The sequence below is a fragment of the Echeneis naucrates genome, chromosome 11 (genome assembly GCF_900963305.1).
Source record: "Echeneis naucrates chromosome 11, fEcheNa1.1, whole genome shotgun sequence".
Classification (NCBI taxonomy): domain Eukaryota; kingdom Metazoa; phylum Chordata; class Actinopteri; order Carangiformes; family Echeneidae; genus Echeneis; species Echeneis naucrates.
In genome coordinates this window covers 8,660,000-8,674,840 of record NC_042521.1, presented here as the reverse complement: position 1 = coordinate 8,674,840, position 14,841 = coordinate 8,660,000, and the positions used below count along the sequence as shown (strand labels likewise).

The 14,841-nt window shown below is 41.9% G+C and overlaps 1 protein-coding gene across 4 annotated transcripts in view; it reads right to left on the bottom strand.

Moving 5' to 3' along the window:
* Positions 1-14,841, bottom strand: part of jarid2b (jumonji and AT-rich interaction domain containing 2b) — a 95,874-nt gene that overhangs the window by 16,917 nt on the left and 64,116 nt on the right. For 3 of the 4 annotated variants that reach the window (XM_029513576.1, XM_029513575.1, XM_029513578.1), the window contains 2 exons: positions 12,010-12,233; positions 2,695-2,910 (listed from right to left, as the gene is read on the bottom strand). In XM_029513576.1, the coding sequence (XP_029369436.1) occupies positions 2,695-2,910; positions 12,010-12,233 (440 nt within the window). Of the gene's footprint in view, positions 1-2,694; positions 2,911-7,124; positions 7,219-12,009; positions 12,234-14,841 lie in introns of those variants that run through there. The other variant, XM_029513577.1, reaches the window with a different exon arrangement.

Below are 14,841 nucleotides of genomic sequence, written 5' to 3'. Positions count from 1 at the left end.
AACTGGTCAAAAAAATAAATAAATAAATAAAATAAAATTAAGCCACAGTTAAGAAAATATAATACTGTTGAAAGTTCCTATCTGGTATCAAGAACATAAATACCCTTGAAAGGACGCAAGCTGTGCTTTTTCAAGCTACTGTCTATTTATGCCAATGCAATCCTTAAATGCAGAATGGCTTGTAGTCTCCCGGCACCAAACCGCAATGATCAAATGGAAAAGCCCACACAGACCTTGGAGTGAAAGACTTTTGGCTAACATATAGCCCACAATCAGTCAAATATGCATGATTTAAGGTGTGCATGAAAACGTCTTTATGCTACATGTCAATGAACCTGTTCAAAATGTGATGTAGACTACAGCAGTCCCCAGGGATGATGTTAAGCAAGTTGAACAGGAGAGAGGCAATTAACATACACTTTCAGTGGCTCTCTTCAGCTTTTACGAGGGTTAATTTTCATAGCATTTTAATATCAACAGGCAATAGGATGTAAGTATATATGGAGAATGTGCAGTATACAGCATAAGCTTATTTTTTTTTAAAAAAGCAACGAAAATCTAAATGTTTGCTGATGCTCAAAACATCTTTCAGCATGAGCAAATGACTGTCTCCAAAGTTTTTACGTGTGCTGGTCATTCATTAGAATGTAAGCGTGGTCTCAAGCCTCTGGTCTCATAACCAGAAATAAGTCTCCGGAGACCCAGGCTCAATAAAAAAAAAAAGAGCAAAATCCTGACATTTTGAGAAGTGAGCTAAGCAAGAAACTGTGCCCAATAAAAGCTGTTTAATTTAGCTATGTCAACATGGCACATGGCCGAGTGAGGGAGAAGTGGAGAGATGGAGTGCTGATGAATTACCTACAATGTAGGGCCCTTCGAGTCTCTCTTTACCTCCCAGAATAAGACGCTTCTCTCTCCTTCACTAAGTCTATTTTCCTTTTCCTCAGCTGCTCCCCACCTCCTCCACTCCTCCTCTTTAAGAGCCCATATAACCATGCTCCTGCAGGAGAAAGCCGCCCAGGCTGCATATTAAAGTGTCACGTTTGACACCAATCTTAATACCACAAAATGGCCTAAGGTGTGTGCGCGCGCCTGATATCCAACACAGTATAAACACTGTCTCAACACTGAAGCAATGGCCCAGTCTTGACTGTGTGCACACCTACATATGTACACAAATGCCCATTCCTGTGTCCTTAACCCCCTCATCTCTTATTGTCCCCTACAAAGTATATCTGCTTATTTCCCCTTTATCTATTTATTTAGCATATCACAGTGAAGGCGCCAAGCTGCTTTGCAAACAGTGTTGGTATATGAGATAAGAAGGGAGCTGTCCTCATGCACACAACAAGCCTGGATTTGTTCAAACAGGTTTCGCTATCCTCCTTTTTGTGCTCCTTATACAAAATGCAAAGTGTACAGTTTTTGTTACGAGCGGCAACTACAGATGTCTTTGTGTGAATGAGAGACATGTATATGCAATTCTGTGTGTGTGTGTGTGTGTGTGTGTGTGGGGGGGGGGGGGCAGGGGGGGGCTCGCTGCTGAACTTGCACACAAAGGCAGAGTACAGTTGTACGAGAGTTCAATACAAGGAAATGTGTGGACCTCTCTCAGTCTTTCTCCCTTAATCCCACCAGTTTCTCTCCTCCTCCACATTCCACTTGAGAGGATGACAGAGGAAAGAGCTGAGCAAAGCATTCACCTTTTGAACCTTTCTGGCGGTGATCCTACAGACTGAGAAGGGAGGTAGAGAGTCAGGGAGGGTGGAAAGGAGAAACTGAAATCCAGCCCTTGTTTCATAGGGGAACGCCTGGAAGGATTGCATGTCTCTAAAGTCTGCCAAGGAGGGAGGGCCTCGAGGTTAAAATCGTTTCTCTAAAGCTCTGCAGAAACACTGTGGATTGGAGACTACAACACACCTTATCAGAAACACATGATGTGCCACTGGAAATAAAGATGGGACACATGGGGGAATATGTTGGACTATATTAAATAAACATGTTTTAAACACTGCTTAAACAACATGTCCATTATTAAAACACAGCAATTTGTATCCATGACTGAGTTCTAAAAGTATGAATTTGTCCTTGAGGAGTGAAATCATTAATGCAAAACAGGACAGATTTCGGAGGCATTTTTGTTTTTACACTCTTCAGCGCTGGGATCATGTGAGAGTCTGTTCTCATAGGCTCAAAGTCATACATGTGTTCTTCTAAATGTTGACGCACAAATGTCTGTGTGTGTACTCATCCGAATGTCTTCTTGCCCCAAGGGGTGTTTGTATGCTGTCACTGTATTGTGTGTATGAGTGGAGGGCCCCGGCCAGCTGTTGCAGTGTGTGTGTAAACACCTTGTTAGGGCTTAGTGAGCTAAGTGTTAATTGGGGTGGAAGGAGTCGATGAGCTGCTCTGCCATCCCATGTGACTAACCCCATCTCCACAGCGGAAAACAACACATACACAACATTTTTCACTATCTGTCCGAACCTCTTTCTTCAGCGGTTCTTCTCGTTCTTCTGGAGTTATTGTGCTGGTGCTACAACTTTTCCTCCTATTCCCTCACTCCTCTATTATATTTTTCCCCTTCATCTAAGACACTGACAGTCCATCCGTGGCGATCAATCCAAAGCAGCGCCTAGTCCAGTGTGTGAAGACATGAGAAGTGTGTGCTCCAAACTCTAGTCATGTCCTTACCATGCCCGTTGAGCGGCTGCCTGGTGGGGAGTTTGCCCTTGCGAGGTGTCGAATGGCAGGAGGAGGAGGCCGATGCTTGGCTGCTGCTTCCCCCGCCGTGAGAGTGGATACCACCGCCATTCCTCACCTCCTCCTCCTCTTCATCTTCCTCCTCCAGGTCCTCCTCCTCCTGGGAGCTTCCAAAATAGGCCATGTTGCTGGGTAGGGCCGACGAACCTGAGTGCAGAGACGTGGAGGAAAAGGAGATGAATAATGAAGAGGTAAGTTGGAAGGAGAAGGAAGGAGAGAGGGAATGGAACAGAACAGGGGAAAAAAAAGACCATTTGAAATAAGAGAAAGCAGTTTACTCCAGCTCAAGTCAAAATTATGTTTTATTCTATTTGAACACAATACACCTTTTTTGGGAGCCTGATGTGCATGTTGGAAAAAATTATTTTCATTCTCATTTCAGACAAAAAAGTTGAATCAACATTGACGTATAAGTGCAGAAAAATTAATGCAAAAATAGACATTTGCTGAAGGGTTCGTGAATGATGGTGATTGTGCGGCTGATTTTTTCCCCCCATCTGTTATTATCCCAGCTGGTGGCCTATTGACGCTTTCTAAACTGCTCTGCACATTGCTGCTTCATTGTTGCATTCACTCGCACACAAAAATCGCACAAACATACAATTTTGGAATGATTTGCAAAGCAGATGGCAGTTTTACTTAACAGCACTTTGCACTTTGCCTGAATTAGGCCAAACCTCAGTCAACTTCTGAAATCTCATGCTGATAAGCTGGAAATATCATTAATCACATGACCTTGATCTTTGCTCCTCCTGTGTATCCTGTTGTCTGTTACTTTTGGGTTCTTTGCTACCGATGTTTTGTAAATGCCACTGTGTCGCATTAGTGCTTCAGGTGCTGCTTCGCACAAATCACTGGTGCGGAGGGAGAGGGAGTTGATGACTTGTAACACATTGTGATAGCTACAACTGAAGTCGGAGTATTAGGAGTGTATAACAACTCATCTTCCCACAGAGAGGCTCAATGTTGACAGTTTTATTGAGGCATATATACTGTACATGTGCTCCAATATCTAACTCAGTGAAAGAGTTACTTTAAAAACCAAATAGTCTCTTTTTTACCGCTGAGCTAATCCCAAATCTGTCGCTTTCACTCTTCCAAAACAGGATTACTGTCAATCTTTCCCCCTATTGGAGAGGAAAACTGACGCTCTCTCTTTTTCCTTTTTCTGTCACACTCAATCACTTTCATTGTCATCTCTGAAAAATCTAACTTAATACATGGCGGAAGGAGGCAAATGGTGTTTGGCAGTGGATAGCCTATAATGTTACCTCAGTTAGCTGAATGTAGACACACTCTTGTGCTCATAAAAGGTCATAAAGCCTAAAGCTATGTTATTAAATCTCATAATGTTGCACTCATAAATCGCTCTCCAAACAGCTGCTCCAGTCATACAGATGCAGGAATAAAAACAAACCAATGCAGTCTTTCGTAAAACAGCAGTGGTGACTGGCTCTATATCTTCCGAATGAAATATAAAAATATATATGGTATACATGAGCACAGTTGTAAAACACTCAGCTTTTTTATTATTATTTTACTGCATCATGCATCGATGTGCTTCCAGAAAAAAAAAAAAAAAAAAAAGATTTCTGATCTTTGCCACAAATAAATTCTACAAACAGCTTCTAGTAGAGCCTCCCAACTTTGACTGCAAGTAGAAAATCAGTAGGTTGTAAACTCCATAAACTGTCTTAGTAAGTTCATAATCACATCTCTGTGTGCATTTTCTTTCAGTTGGACATTCAGATTTATAATATCAAGTGCAGACCAAACCAGAGTTAAAGAAAAAAAAAAGTTAAAGTTAAAGTTAAAAAAATAAATAAATAAATCAGCAACTGGGGCCTTTCTGTGTGGAGTTTCCATGTCCTCCATGTGCCTGCGTGGGTTTCCTCCAGGTACTCCGGTTTCCTCCCACCATCCAAAGACATCATGTTTAGGCTCACTGGTGACTCTAAATTGTCTGTAGGTCTGAGTGTGAGTGTGAGTGGTTGTTGGTCTCTGTCTGTCTCTGTGTGTTGGCCCTGTGAAGGACTGGTGACCTGCCCAGGGTGACCCCGCCCTCACCCAGAGTGAGCTGGGATTGGCTCCAGCACCGCCCGTAACCCGCAAACAGATAAGCGGTAGAAGATGAATGAATGAGTCCTCCCTTCTATCACATAGCATCGACAAAGGAAAACACAACCTGCGTGACCTTGAGTGACATACAAAGTTTGCAACTGTCAGCAAAATTTTATCGAATAATTTTCAATTTCTACCATTAAGATTTTTACTTCTCTGCGATTGTGACTGTTAACAACAATGCGTGGTTATGCATCCCGCACAGCTTTGTTTAATTCTGGTCTGTTTATGAGCAGGAAACTCTGGGTTTTACAGACTTGTGAGTCCTTTGAGTCCTCCTAAATCGATTGCTTGGCGTGAGCAACTGCTGTGGTTTTAATTATGCTTGTAGGGGCTGCAATGTTTAAAGGGCATTAATGGGAAGCAATGTGTGATTATTTATCAATTAAAATAATGCTAAACTTATGAAAAATAGGCTGAATTCAGCTAAACAACATGAAGCTCCACAGACTATTTAAAGTGAACCAGAGTGAATAAAGAATGAGCTGAGCCAATTATTTTAAGTGGCACACTTGTTTTTGATAGTGATGAATACTTTGGTTTTACACATTCAATACAATTTTAAGCTGCCTCATTAAAATGTAAAGATAACACAAGCATCAGGATAGCAAAGTAATTGAATTTTCTCAGAGATTTAAACAGGGGATTAATCTTACATATTAGAACAAGACAGAAAATTTGCAGCACAACTATACAACTATACAAGTATTATAGGATCGACGTTTAAGGGAATATGGGAGTAATTGTTTAGCCTTGTGTAATCAATATCTGTGTAAGACACACAAGCACCGCAGCAAACAGCTACTTTGGATACACTGAGCATTTGTGTTTAAGTGTGTGTTTCCGTTAGTATGGACACACTCAGTACTTAAATGACACCCTGACTAAGCCTGGGCTTTCTAATGACAAAGCAGAAGATGCAGTGCAAGGCTTAGCTGCTGCTAACCAGAACCACACAGAGTGCTGTTGAATCACGACTCATTACGCTTTAAATAACCTCCACTGCAGAGCAAAAGTCTGGGAGAGAACATGGGAGCACTCAAGCTCTTGCTGTACCAACAAACTTTATAAATTAGGTTGATGCGACACATTATTTCTCCCTCTGTGAGGGGGACATAAAATAATTAGCATACCGAAATCCTAACTCCATTTCTTTTCTTACTACAGCTTTTTACTGGCCAGTTAGGGGGGTGGGTGGGGGGGTGTTGCAACCACATGTCACTCCACATTTATTTTGCGAGCTTAGTTTAAATATTATACTCATTCCAAAGCCTTCCAAACGCTAAAAAGTAGAGGCTGGTGATAATAACTCTTGTGCTTTGGATCACACTTTTCACACAGCAGCTCTGCCAGTTTTTAATTATTTCCTCAGAGAGCTAGAAAGAGAAAAATGTGTAGTAGCAGTAGATTCCCTGAGCAGATATTAATGGAGTTTTTGCCTCCTCTTTTTAACTTCAAAAGGAAGTCTATAGGGCATAAATAAATAAATAAATAAATAAATAAATAAATAAATAAATAAATAAATAAAAATATATATATATATACACAGCAACGTCGCTTTTACATAATCCAGGGTACAGTTCCTGAGAGGGGCTGTACCCTGCCCATGTGGCAGTGCCACTTTGAAGGAAGGTCTAATTCTATGGATTCTACCCAGCTAAAGAAAAAGCCTCAGCTGCACCTAAAGATGCGCAGCCCCATGAACAATCACGCAGCAAAGACACCTCATTTATCTTAGCGACAGAGCAAACAAACGCTCCACTTTTAGACCAAACAAACACGCAGAGGCGACACACACGCCATCCCAATCAGCTTCTAATGGCTTGCTTCATTAGCTAAATGGCTGTAATTTACTGCCCTGGACAGGGGTCAGCAGGCCAATGGCAAACAGACCTCAGGGGCACCCAGCAGCACAAATGGAGGGAGGAGCGGGTGCGAAGTGCAAATGTACAAACAAAGCACTTCGTGAATTTTTAGAGTGGTTTCATCCAGCTAAGGTAAAGTTGAGGGTTTGGGATTAAACACATTCAATACGAGGACCCTACAGGTCTATTTGGAAACGTGTACCATGAAGGAGAGATGAACAACAATTAATATGAGAAGGAAGAAAGACATACTGTTCATTCAATAAAAACAATGAGACCATCTTGGATTCTGGGAGAGAGGGAGATGGGAGAGGAGAAAAAGAAAGACTGAGACAGAGTGAGCTTGCCAAACACATCTAGTGGTCAAATACTGACCACTTGCATCCCGACTACAGGAGTGGCAGCAATACTTCTGGGGCAGATACCAGAGATTTACAGAACCCATCTCCGGCCCAGAGACCCTGAATCCATCTGCGCCTAGAAAACACACACAAAAATAAACATACACACAAACATGTACAGTGGAAAAAAAAAACAAAAAAAAAAAAAAAACAACACAACTCAGTCCTTCTTCAAGATCTCCAACAGGGCTTGAGCCCAATCCCCAATTACATTGGCTTTTCATCCACCTCATTCCAACAGCAGACAAATCATAATTAGGTCTGAAAGAGTCTATTAGGATTGTCATTTTTAACGGGGCTTTGGGTGGTGGGGGGGGCATAATTACAAACCCTCCATTCTCTAGATACCCCTCTTTTGTCCCCTTAACTAGAACTGAAACAATGAGGACAATTTAAATAGTCAATCAAGAGGGTTTAGCTGCCATGGGGACATATGGACGTGCTTAGAACAAAATGCTACATGTGCGCACAGGAAGTGCAAGGGCAGCTTTTAAGAGAAGGCTGGACAAAAGTAGATTTTCTTGCACGGCGAGGAAAAGTTATCTTCTACGGCAAAGCTCTGCCAAAACTCTTCATCAGGGAGAAACAGAGAGACAGACAGAAAAGGATTATGTCTCCAATTGACATTCCTGGATGTCAGCAAAACCATTAACCCCACAAACGGCGGCGCTGCTCCGCGAGAAGAATGCAGATCAGCCAGTGTTGCACGGCATCATCAGTGACAGGAAAGTCACAAATCTACACAAACAGTTTCCGGGATTGTAATCAAACAGCAGGCAAATATTAGAGGGAGAGAAAAGTACCTCATCCCTGAGGGAACTTCAGTTGTCACGGCAGCAATGCACTGGAGAGACACACTAGTAGCTAGTAGTTGGACTTGAAAATCTATTCCCAGGAGTGGGAACATGTTTCCTGTTAAACAGGATTGTCAGAGAATAAAATTACCATCAAGCAAAATCGGATTTAAAAATTTAAGGCCACCAATTGGCATCTCGAGCTTCATTCCCTTTATTCCACATTTATCTCACACATGCAATCACGTACTTGGAATCTCAGGTCTTTGGTTCACTAGGTCAGAGCTTTAGGGTTACATAAGCAGAACAGAGAGGCTGGCCTCACTGAACCCAAGAGAGACGTGCACATCACTGGGGCTGGCAGGAATGGTGGTAGGCCCTGAGGGCAAACTGGTAAACACAGCAGTGGTGCAAATGTACACAAACACGAGCACAGGCACACACACACACACAAAAGAAATCACAGAAAAAAGAACCAAAACAAAACGAAAAACTATCTCGCTTCTGGTAAAAAGTTTTATGCAAGAGACTAATTTCTAGCAGTGTATGTGCTGGCAGCTGTTTATTTACCCCCTAATCTATTCTTATCTCATTTATGTCAATGTGTGCGTATGTGGGAGTGTGTGCATATTTGTGTATTTTTGCCCCACTGAGAACAAACCTGGGCAAGTAATTTATTCTCCACGTGCATAAAACAAGACAATGACTCAGACAAAAGCAGGGAGACATTGCTAAATATTTTTTTAATCAATACTTGCTTAAAAAAGCTAAGTGAAGATTAGAAGGCAAGCAACAACCCCATATAATTAGTGCAGTTTAGATCCAGACACTCAATCCAGAACGACTGGGCTTTCAATGTAAATAGCAGGGTATTTTAATGTGAAATGAAACCCCTGGATGATGAAGATGATGTGGTGCAGGCGCATACTCTGATTCTATCCCACTCAACGCTGCCCCCATCCTACCAGCAGCAGCACTACACCCTCTGGGTTACCAGAGGCAGACAGGGCCAGAGGCAGACTGTCTGGCTACCACCCAAATGGCTTTCTCCATGGATATAAACAGCCCAACTACAGGCCTGGACCACACATAAACACCAATCTGAGTGCACAGGCAAGGGATGAGCAGTCCAGCTTGTGTGTGCGAGTGTGGGTGTGTGTGTGTTTGCAGGAGGGAAAGATGAACGGCGAGATAAATACAGAATATAGGCCCTAGACAGTGTGGGTGGTGAGCATACATGTTGTGAATCCTTCTATACAGTAGACAGATAGCTTGCTTCTCACTTCTCTGTCCAGTTACTCCCACATTGCATCGGCATAATCTGGCACCCCCTGCTCCCCCCCTGGAAGAATTAAAAATAACTTTTCCTTGGATGCACCGACAATACTACCACCACCAGTGGCAGCAAGCCAATTCATTGTGATGAAGAAGCAAACCCCACAAGAGTAACATGCCATCAATTACAAGTTTGAATTGGTTAGTTGTAATTTCACAACACCTAGAAACCCAGAGGCTCTGCTTTCACAACAATTGTTTCTCTTTTTGTTGCTCACTTTATCTTTTATATGTCTCACTACTTTTATGTTCCTGTCAGAATGAGTGATGGATTGAAACCTTTGGGGTGAACGCCATAATGTTTATCAGATAAGATAAGCAAATACTACAGTGTGTGTGTGTGTGTGTGTGTGTGAGTGTGTGTGTATACAGGGCGTGTGTTTACACATTGTGAACGTTTGACCTGAGATGAATCTCAGAAATCACTTTGAAAAAAAAAAAAGAAAGTCAAAATTGAATGATGGTAATAATGGCACAATAGATTTAAGGTTTTCATGGCACAGCTAACAAATCTGTGGGAGGCATTTTGGAAGCAGACATAAAGGAGTCTAATTAGCGTGGTGGACAGATCACCAGAGACATGTATCAGAATCCTAAAGGGGGTTTCAGATACTATCAAAGACTTGAGCCGCTTTGAAAAGATTAACCAGGGTAACACAGATATCCTCATAGGCTGCGTCGCGTCACACACCTTGGACGTTTAAGGCGTGAAACATGCCATTGCACATACGCACAATGGCATGGCACACAGGAGATAAGCAGGAATGGGCAACATCAATGGTGAGCACAGATTTTCCCTCGTGCACACGCTTGAATACACACAAACACACACATCAACTCACAGACACGCAACCTCAAGGGCTCTGCTGACATTATCCCATGTCCCCGTCTTGGTAAGGGTCCCAGCATATGGGTCATATGCGAGGCCAAGGGGAAAAACAGAGCAGAAGAAGCCCACACAGGAAAATGTCATCTTCACAGCATGGCTGGTAGACACACAGACCCACACATAAACACTCTGCATATACACACAGAGCTAAACTGGTTCTATAAATACAGCGGTAATGCAGGGAGTGGCTGAGTGGAAAAAGCCCAGTGGAAAATGGTTCAATTGTTAGCCTTGCAGCCTAGCTCCAAAATTTGCATTAGCATCACAGTACAGAAGTGTTTTCACACAGAAGGATGAGAAATCAGCTTGCAAATCATCAATCCCAACCTCAATTATAAAGATAAAAAGCAGCAACACTGAGTCAGGACCGATCACCTGCACCTTGCTAGTTTAACACACCATACATAAGGGCTGGGATTAGTTTAGCACCCCAGTCTTTGAATAATCTCAACTTCAAAGAATATGGTAAATTATATGTAACATCCTGGCCTATATATGCAAATTAAAGCCCCTCTCACTGAAGGATCCAGCCAGTTTTAGCAACCTCCAATTATATGTCCCTGAAAGAGCCCTGTAAGGTTAAGATGACATCCCATAATAGGAGTTTTCTCATCAGGGTAGAAACGTATAGCCATCGAGCCCCAACAGACTTGAATCTAAATTTGCCTCCCCTAAATCTTTAGCCTACTTTTTTGAAACGGACAGAGGTTAATAATGATAATGGTAAATTAATCTGAAGCGAGAGGTTTTGTCTTCCAAATGAGTTAATTTTGGCGTGTTAAAAAAAAAAAAGGTGAACAGGATATTCAACAAAAGGATGACACTCATAACACAGAGAAGTCACAGTCAAGGTTGCTTGAGAAAATTATCACAAACCATTTTTTTATTATTATTATTATTATTCAGGTCCTGACTATGACCCCCCCCCCCCCCCCCTTATCCTTTAGAACTTTTATTCTATCACAGAAATAAATTGTTTAAATACACAAGTTAACATGCACATGCAGTTTATCCGGGAGTGTAATAGTGTCCGCATCTAATCCAAATGGCTTTCCTGTTCAGGCACTAACAATAAACAACGTTACTGTCCGTATCCACAGCACACACCAAATTGCTAATTGCTCTGCAATGGCTTTTACAGTTCATTTGACATCAAAGGTGCTACATAGTGTTGATGAACCTGTGTGGTATTTGTAGTGGAGGGTGTAGGGTGCAAGTACTCTATGCACAACAGCTGCGGTGGTAGACGGTGATAGTCTGGGTGTTAAAGAGACAGATAGTTGTTGAAAGGTATGAGGGGGAGATGTGCAAGCTGATGAAATGCAGGATAACTTTAGCCTTGAGCAACTGCAGTTATTTGAAGTATGTACCAGTGGTTTTGTCCGTGTGTGCAACTGAGTGGAGTGTGATTAAAAACTGACTTAACTCTTTTGTATTTACTCTTGCATGCTTATACGTGCATGTTTGTGTGCATGTGTGTGATGCCTAAAATAAAGAGCAGGGCAAAGTGTTTAACCACAGTCTACGTTTCTCTTCAGATGTGTGTGATATGGCAGGTCTTGGAAATACCTCTCTCTTGATATTTGGCATTTACTCTGTGTGTTCATACCCCAGCTATTAAACATTTAAATATTGCAGGCCTGTCCCAAGACAGCTAAACAGTAGCATAATGTTGTCCAGCCTCGGTGATAATATGTAGCAGAAACCTGTGTGAAACCATCGAATATTAGAGCAAGACATATCTGCTTCTCTCTTGTTTAACAACCTCTTTCCAGCTCTACTACTGCTTGTCGGTGTGCATGTAATTATGTCTCCATCTGCTCCACTGTGCTCTGTCTTACCTCTGAGGCAGAGAAAGGTGAGGAAGTCCTCCGTCTTGGGCTTGCGTCTGGACAAGTCCTGAATGGAGGAGGACAGCGATGAGGAGGAGAGCAATGTGAGGGATGAGGAGGGCACGGTGGCCAGGCCGGTGTTCAGGCTGCCTGGCTCAGCGACTTTGACGGGTGTAGTGCTGGGCGAGTTGGGCTGTGACTGGGCGAACTTCCTCTGAGCCTGGAGTCTTGGTCTGACAGGAAGAAAACAACAAGGAATAGAATGGGAACCGTGTGGTATGTGCCATTTAATTACAGTTGAGCATATCAGTGTTCAACTGATAAGGCAACCACAACTCGAAGATGACAGTTTAAGATTATTTATAGAGATCATCAGATTGTATGCTCCACGTTTGCATGCAAATAAGTACCATGGGCTGAATATAGGGTTAAATCTCCTTTTCAAATAATAATATACCATAGTAAATGTTCAAATCCTTGGAGAAATTGATGCTATATTAATACGGGGTAATTGTAATTGTGTATTTTGTGTAGCTGGTGTGTTGTGAGAGGTATCTGATGCTGATGTCATTCATCTCTATATATCTTGCTGGCTTCAGGTGATTAAAATCACACTTTTAAACACATACACATACTCCGTCTCTATCATACTGTTTTCATTACTATGGCCCGACGTCTATTGTGTCACTGTCGAGTGGATTGCAGCAACAATTACCCTGTAGCAAAGAATGGCTGAGTTCGTGGCCCATGATGATCACTTGGATGTGTGTGCACCCACACACTCACAAGCTGACATGTTCATTCAGCAAGTGCGTGGGTGTTCGTATGTAAATGTGTGTGTTTACATGAGTAAACTCTAGGTGCACACAAACACACACACACTGAGTCGCGTTCTTCACGTTAGGCTCGAGGGAAACGTAATGAAGCTGTTTATAAGGCAGAAACAGAGCTGTCAATGGCAGCTGATAATAACCAAATACACAGGAACCATCTGCTCAAACAACCACACAGGGCCAGAGAACAACTTAAGATTCCTCATCTCCCTATCTTTGTCTCTCTTCACTCTTTTCCTCTTTTGCTCCCATCTCTTCCTACCCACGTTGCTTGCTTGCTTGCTTGCTTTCCTCGGCAGTCCACAAAGCCTTTGAGATGTCTTTCATTTCTCTCTCTGCTTGTCTTTTTTATTTCACAGTGTGTGTCAGTGGAGGCAAGGGACAGAGGAGAATATTAAAGAAGTGGATGTCTGAAAGAAAGCGATAGACTTACTTGTCACACCATCTCCCTTCACGACAGCTGCGTGTGCACATACACTCACACACCCTCGATGTGTAGACACATGCACGTGCATACATAACAATAAAAGTGCTAGACTTGTCAGGAGCCACATTAAGCAGCAAGTGGCCTCAATCGATTAGCGCTCCTATGTCGGCGTGTGCTTGCACACGTGTGTATGTGTGAGAGAGAAAGGGACTTGTGCTCTAAATGTGGAGTAGTTAATAGAAGCAATGTGATATCCTGGTATTATTTGTCAATTTGCTGCGGATAGGATTGAAGTAAGGGGAAGATAGGATCATGTCTGGACAGCATCCACAATGCATTTGGTGCAGCCACTGAAAGGTTCAGGGCTCTGATTACACTTCTATCAGAGAACAGTGTGGTGTCAAAACGTGTCAATTTCCTGCCATGGCATGGGTTTAAGCTTGATATGTGAGAAATTGCGAGGTGATTGCAAACACATCGCCAGAGCTATGCATTTGAGTGCAAGGTGTGAAGAAAATGAACACAGTTGTTTGCACACGCCCTGTTTGTTTACAGTCAAACACTGTTACACAAAATCATAAGACTGTGATTGGCTTGGCCATATACAAACTGTGATTCAGCAGTACACAAAAGTAATGTGGCTTTGTGGCAATACATGTTTGGAAGTTTTAGTTTTTTTTTTTTTTAATACTACATTTTCATGAATCATTATACCCGATTAAAATAACTTATAACATTTATGTATGGTATTACAAAGCTTCCCTGTGTTGACATTCAATTAATGGAACCTAGAGGAGTTCCTGTTTTCCCTAAATAATACCAAACAAATCATGCAACAATTCAATCAGAAAAACAACAAAATGGGGGCACAGGTGAGGAATGAAGTGAAGTCTATCCTCATTATTTATTTATTTTTTTGCAAACACGCCAAAATAAAAAAAAAAAACAAAAAAAAAAAAAACAAAACACCCTCTTGGCAATAGGACCATGAGGAATAAAGGCTGCAGTGCAAAAGAAAGGGATGAGGCCAAAGCCAGAGAGTGAGATGAAGTGATGAATAGAAAGAAAGGGCCATTGGGAGGGTGAAGTGCAAAGGAAAGTTGAATGCAAGGAGGTTTGGGGAACATTGTTGTTGTCTGAAGAAGACATTGTGTGAGAAGATGATAAGCAAGGGAAAGGGGAAGGAAACACAGAGAGGAGAGATCATGCTATCACAGTTAGGTTATCACAAACATGCAACTACAACCAATTTGGTATTTAATCATATTGCTTATACTGTAATATAAGCATATATATATATATATATATATATATATATATATATATATACATACACACACACACACACACGTGTGTGTGTGTGTTTGTGTGCCTAAATATGCACAAGAAGACACTTAATATAGCACCTAAGAAAATGTAAATAATTCAGTGCAGGGCAATGCTTTGACCTTGAATGTATAGTAGTGCATAGTATAGTACTGCATTCAAACGTACATCCATCCAATAACTTCACTTACATTGTCTGTGCTATGAACACTTTCTAAAAGCAGAGGAAAAAAATATGGTGAGACAGTCCCTGGA